This window comes from Poecilia latipinna, unplaced genomic scaffold (assembly GCF_001443285.1).
Source record: "Poecilia latipinna isolate Pla-1442-1.1 unplaced genomic scaffold, P_latipinna-1.0 Scaffold186, whole genome shotgun sequence".
NCBI classification, from domain to species: domain Eukaryota; kingdom Metazoa; phylum Chordata; class Actinopteri; order Cyprinodontiformes; family Poeciliidae; genus Poecilia; species Poecilia latipinna.
Window position 1 is genome coordinate 112678 of NW_015112802.1, and position 6504 is coordinate 119181.

At 38.0% G+C, this 6504-nt stretch overlaps 2 protein-coding genes across 2 annotated transcripts in view; one reads left to right on the plus strand and one right to left on the minus strand.

The window, feature by feature from the left end:
* The window catches only part of fgfr1op2 (FGFR1 oncogene partner 2), a 7787-nt gene extending 5814 nt beyond the window's left edge, over positions 1-1973 (minus strand). Inside the window, exons 1-2 of the mRNA XM_015030552.1 lie at positions 1887-1973; positions 732-868 (exon numbers count right to left, since the gene is read on the minus strand). Coding sequence (XP_014886038.1) covers positions 732-866 — 135 coding nt within the window. The 5' untranslated portion in view covers positions 867-868; positions 1887-1973. The remainder of the gene's footprint in view (positions 1-731; positions 869-1886) is intronic.
* A 189-nt stretch (positions 1974-2162) lies between these two features.
* med21 (mediator complex subunit 21) lies at positions 2163-6504 on the plus strand. Its single transcript, XM_015030553.1, has 4 exons — positions 2163-2248; positions 2628-2742; positions 3653-3753; positions 5689-6504. The coding sequence occupies exons 1-4, from the start codon at positions 2207-2209 to the stop codon at positions 5866-5868; spliced, it is 438 nt and encodes a 145-aa protein (XP_014886039.1). The 5' UTR covers positions 2163-2206; the 3' UTR covers positions 5869-6504.

The window sequence follows — 6504 nt, forward strand, 5'->3', positions numbered from 1 at the left end:
GGTGTTGTGGGGGGGGGGGGGGGGGAGGGGGGGGGGGGGGGGGGGTGGGGGGGGGGCGGGGGGAATGGCACATTCACCAGAATTTCCATTTAACCACTCAAGCTTTTTTTTTTTTTTTTTACACAATGCTGGACATACATTAAAATGTATATAAAAAACAAATAATTCAATTTCTTTTTAAGTAAGAATATTCAATACTTTAGCATTCCTTGACCATGGTGAAGCGGGTAAAACATATTTACAGATGAAGGTAATTAAGGTTTTAATCTTATTTGCAAAATTAAGTCAAAACTGTCCACATAGAGTTTTGGCTTAATTGCAGCTCTGAATATGTTGTTTTTTCAGATAATAGCCTTTTTTGTTGTTGTTGTTGTTTGTATAGCTCCTTTAATGATTAGTTAATTAGATTAATAAATTAGTTGACAATTATTTCCCTAATTGATTAATGAAGATTAATAGTTTCAGCCCTACTTTTGCCGTCTTCTTTTAAATCATGACTATCTCTTTCACCATTTCATATGTACACCAATGTTCACAGACCCATTTGTTCTGGAGAATGCACTATATATAAAATATGCTCCAGCTTTCTGGGAGAACACTGCGCCCTGGTGGCAGGAAGTTTAAAACCAACTTGTTTTATGAGAATATTAAATAAAAGTTATGGAGTTAAGCCGCTTTTCTGAGAATGAGGTGCTTTTGGTCATTCAGCCAGTAACACACTCGTGTCCTACCTGCTTCATGGCCTCCACCCGCTTGTTGAGGGAGGTTGTCTGTTCGATGAGCATCTCTGCGGCATTGTCGTGGTTACGGAGTCTTTCTACTAACGACTTGGCATCTGCCAGAACCTTCTCTAATGAGCAGTTCATACCTGAGGAGAGACGAGTCGTAGTCAGCACAAATTCAGAGAAGATCTGAAGAGATCACTCTAAAATTAATTAGTTAGGACAATTAACAACAGAGCCATCTACATGTTCAAAGCTCACTCTTTTCTTGGAAGAGAAACATTATAAGTTGTCTACTAAAACCGTTTCTAATTTGCTGAACTATACTGCTCAAAAAAATAAAGGGAACATTTCACTTTAATTTTGTGTGTGGCTCCAAATCCAGGCCTACATTGGTTAATAAATTTGTTTTCCAATGATGATTTTTGTGTGATTTTGTTGTCAGCACATTCAACTTTGTACAGAACAAAGTAGTCAATGAGAATATTTCATTCATTCAGATCTAGGATGTGTTATTTGAGTGTTTCCTTTATTTTTTTGAGCAGTATATATGATCTAATAAAGAAAGATGGAATCAGATTCTAGAAACACAGTGAAAAGTGCAGGTACAGCTCAGTACCGAAAAATATCATTAATATATGTCATATCCAATTTACTTATTTATCTATCCGAGAGCTATTAGTATAGTTGTAACTCATAAGATCATTTTAACTTTGCAACAAGCTCAACTGTGCTCAACTTGTTACTACCTGTAAGCCACAATCATTAAACTAATCAGAAATAATTTTACACTGTGTCTAATGGGTTTATACGAGTTTCACTTTTTGAACTGAAGTACTGAAATCGCCATTTCTATTATCAAATTTTAATCTATCTATAATATTTCAATTTAGAAATATCCACTTGTTTTATATTAATATACAAGACAGGTCAGCATATTTTACAAAGATAAAAACTGCTGTTCTTAGCTTATTTTAACTCTACCTCCTCATTTTCTGACTTTAGCTGACAGTTGCTAGGTATGCTAACTAAACTAATACCATCTAGCAGTGGTACGATACACTAAACAATTAATAAAAAATGTTTGACAGCAGCCCCTGTTTTTGCTTATTGTTCAGTGCTCATTTTAAACAACAGGAAATATGTAAAATATGAAAGTCATACCTGAAGAGCTCAAAGTGCAAGTAGACGCTAGTGTTAGCTAGCCTCTTTACTTCCTGTTGACGTTTGGTGGCTGTCATTAGCTACACACTAAAACTGGTCCCCGGCTGAAGTTCTGTTGTGGGTCCGTTCCCTTCGAACACGGACGACAATGGAAGCAGACAGAAACATTCACATTAGCTCTGTTGTCAGAGCGACGAGTCAAGAAGCCGCTTTCAGCTACAGCAAACTGAACTCTTCCGAAACAGCCCTGTCTACTTCCGCGAGAGTTTGCGCTCACGCTCTCGCGAGAGAGGACCCGATTTCCTGTAGTGACAGAAAAGATGGCGGATCGGCTAACGCAACTTCAAGACGCAGTCAATTCGGTTCGCAAAACTCTCTCTTTTTAAAGAAACTGTAGAAAACGGACATTATTTTTTGTGCTTATGTGACGAGAACTTGATAGCTCTGATTAAATAAGCAGTAATATCAAGTAGTAACTCCTCCAAAACTACAGTATACGTGACTTTTCAAGCTATCTAGCTACCACAGCTAACCAGTAGATGCACGAGTCTATGCTTTATATGTAATTTACTTAGAAAATATATTCTTCTTTACATGCTTGGCACATTTGAATATCATATCGTGTTGGAAGCTCTACTTAGACTCGGTTGAAGCTAGGTGGCGCTGAATCGTTGGTGGACTGCAGCGTTGTATTGAATGATAATCTAATCGATTTCTGTATTGATTGTGTTTCTGCTGCAGCTCGCTGATCAGTTCTGTAACGCCATCGGCGTTCTGCAGCAATGCGCTCCACCTGCCTCTTTCAGTAACATCCAGACGGCCATCAACAAGGATCAGCCTGCAAACCCCACTGAAGGTTGGCTCAGTACATGTTCATTACAGCCTCACAAGCATAAGCTAATACAGAATAGTGTTTTAAATATGAAGCTAAAGGAAGTAAGGTTTTCTACTTTTTATTTCATGAAAGCAAACATAAACAAATCTAAAAGGTGAGGTGTGTCTCTACCACATTCACATATTTGGTGTTTTTTTTGTTTTGTTTGTTTGTTTGTTTGTTTTTTTTCAAAGTAGCTCGAACTCAACCAGTTTGGAGGGAGGACATTTGTAAACACAAGTTTTCAGATCTCAATTGGACTTTGACTAGGCCGTTCTAACACATCCACGTGCTTTGATCCAAAGCCTTCTTCTCCAGCTTTTTGCTTCACTGCGGACCGGCTTTGTGAATGATAAGATGTTGGCTTGGCTCTGGTGAACACAGGATAATACTTCTGCTCCACAGATATCTTTCAACCTATGTGCAGTTAGCAGCAGTCGACCTGCTGCTGCTAATTTCGTCACTTTGTCGCTATATTTGATGACTTTTCAGACAAAAAAAAACTGGAAACGACTGATCAGAAATTTTAAAAATCGGCTTTCATCCAGAAAACTGCAATCAGTTCACCCCTTAAAATTTACTTCTTTTGTTTTGTTCAAAAGTAAATCTTTGATAGTTTATGTTAACAGAGCATCAAATAAATGAGTTGACTTCCTCTCTCGCTGCCTCCCCACACTAATAAAATTCAAGTGTTCTCAAGTGTTTTTAACAATTGCAAAGCCACAATGAGATTTGTGGCTTTATGATCCCAAAATGTGATTCTGCAAAAGGTTTAGACTGTGTTGAACAAAAATGCTCCTTTGCACATTTCATTAACGTTTACAGATTTTTTTAGTTTTTAGTTTACAATGTTTTTTTTTTCTTCTTTTTTCTCTCTCTGTCTCTCTTCCAGAATACGCTCAACTGTTTGCAGCTCTGATAGCCAGGACAGCCAAAGACGTGGACGTTCTGATCGACTCTCTGCCCAGCGAGGAGTCTACGGCGGCCCTGCAGGTCAGAAGAGTCCGCTCACAATAACGTTTTAAACCGGAGTTCGCGTGCTGCTCATTCGGTCTAGCACGAGTGTCTGTATGTCCAGGAAATAGATTAACTCGCTAAAAAAATAAAAACTTAAAAAAAAAAAAGTTATTAAAATGGCAAATAGTTTGTAAGTCTTGAAAGAATATAGTAAGCTAATTCCATCCCAATAGTTCTCTTTTTCCCGGTTTAAATTGAATAGGTTTAGCGTTACTCATCGCTGTTTTGGTTGGAGATGTAGCTAGCACTACCGATCCTAACATACGTCGCTGCATGGCAGCGTAAGCAACATGGCGATGTGTATGTGGCAATATTTTATTTAAATTTATAAAATAAAAAAAAACAATCTACAGTATTTTTACTGTGTTGTTTTTACATGGAAAAATATTTCTCAAAGTTTATTGTTACAAATAATCGTGGATCCCATTAAGGTTTCTGGTGGGGATTTCCAGCTTTCGGCCAGCAGAGGGAGCCATCTGGGTTGGTTTCCATTTAGGTAGCCCCAGAATCTGGGAGGGAAATAGTTTGTTCTCGTCTTCAAACCAGACTTCAGTTTTTCTTCTAAATATTTTCATTTTGAAAATGCATCAAAAGTATTCATACAGTCAAAGTTCACCATGTTGACTGTTGTTCTTCAGAGTATCACTGATGCTGTCGTTCTTATCTGATCAGTACTTTGAGCTTTTCTACCTGCTTTTTGAGATCTAAAGGTTCTCATGTAACACATCACTAAGTTGTTGCCAGACAGTTGAGGAAAAAAATTCTTGTGAAATTGGATCCAGTGAAATGTTCCTTTTTTTCTCTCGCAGAGTAAACATTTTTGATACGAGGTCACTCTGTGCAACAATCACTCTGCAAAATTTGTATATCGTTATGCCACTTCCTGGTTGTACAGCTGCTCTTTGTCAGCCTCTGTTTTGGCTGCTTGTGGATGGAATTAGCCTCACTGCTAACTCGTAGCTCCCTTTTCTGGAAGCGCAGGGATACATGAGATCCAACGTGAATGCCTGAGCCTTCTGGGGTTGCTGGGTAAAAATAATGCAAGTCATGTGAGCGTGTGCTTGATATATTTATGGAATGACTACCAAGATGGCTAAAAGAATCAAGTTGGGATCATGCTGTAAGTATGCTGGAGCTCTGCTTTTGTGTCCTGATAGTAGCCTTCACCAGCAAAAGGCTTTAATATGTGAAATGTAGATTTATGTTATGACTGTTTCCCAAAACAGTCATCATGTCCATATAAATAATTATTAAATTTTATGTTACAAATCAACAAAAAGTAAGTGCATAATTGTGAAATGGATGGAAAACAATACCAGGTTTTCAAAATTTTTACCAGTAGAAATCTGAAAAGTGTGGCATGCATCTTTATTCAAAACTTTTAATCATATAACTCTTAATAAAACCAACTCTAAGAAGCATCGTTTGTCTTTGTAACAGCAACCAAGGCTGCATTTCAGAACATGAGCTGGATCGTCATGTTCTGAAATGGCCCAGTCAAAGTCCAGGTCAAAATCCAGCCAGGACAGACATATCACAAAAATCTGGTGTATGTAAAATACATTACAGGCTATTTGAACACAGGTATTGATCTCCAAAATTACAATCAACCAATTGGATAACAGAACAAACAAAAAAGAAAATTTTTTTAACAATTCAATTTTTTTGACACCAGTGGGTTATGTTCTGTATTTTAATGCACAGCACACTGTTTAAGTTTTGTATTTGTAAAATAAAATATAAATCCAATGTACCATTTGTCCTTCCACTTCATCATTATACACCACTTTGAGTTTTTTTCCCCCCACATAAGTCCCACAAAAACACAATTTTAGATCTTTAACTCTTAAGTAAAAGAAGATTAAAATCCGACGCAGCGGTTGACTCTGCAGCTCTGTCACCTGTCGCCAGGCGGCCAGCCTCCGTCAGCTGGAGGAGGAGAACCACGACGCGGCAGCCCGTCTGGAGGAGGTGGTGTACCGCGGCGACATGCTGCTGGAGAAGATCCAGAACGCGCTGGCCGACATCGCCCAGTCGCAGCTTCGCACCCGCAACGGAGCGCTGAGCCAGTCTTCGCCGGCCGAGTCCTGACATCTCATCCTGCCACCAACGGACACTTTTTTTGTTTGTTTTTGTTTTTTTCCACACGGCCAATGTTTATTTTTCAAAAACGTGAAGATCTCTCCACTGCCAAACGTGTGTCTGGGATGAACAACACTAGACTCTCCTATATAGTTTAAAGTTAAAAGCATTATTTTGAAATCAAATAATTGAAGTCATTCTGAATTGTATTTTTCTTATTTATTATTTTTTTTGGCTGGCTTAAGTTAAAAAAAAAAAAGTTAATTCGGACATTCACCCTAGCAACACGTCCACTGTTATATATGTAGATTCTATGTTGTACATTTCATTTGTTGTTTTTTTGACAATATTCTGCTTTTTGACAAATGTAAACACTTCAGTCTGCTTTGAAAACGGTTACAATGTAAATATGTGATTAAAAATACGGAGCAGCATTTCCACTAACAGCCTATACTTTATTTTAGCTGATCTCATTTATGTCCAACATAAATACTTCATGGATCAGGTCTTAATAGCATCGGGGTTTTTTTTGTTGTCTTTTATAAATGAATGATGGGTTTACTCCCACTGTGCTAAACGACAAACTTCACAGCTTGAAAGCATGTTTAATGGCTTCATATGTTGCATTAAAACACCTTTGAGAGA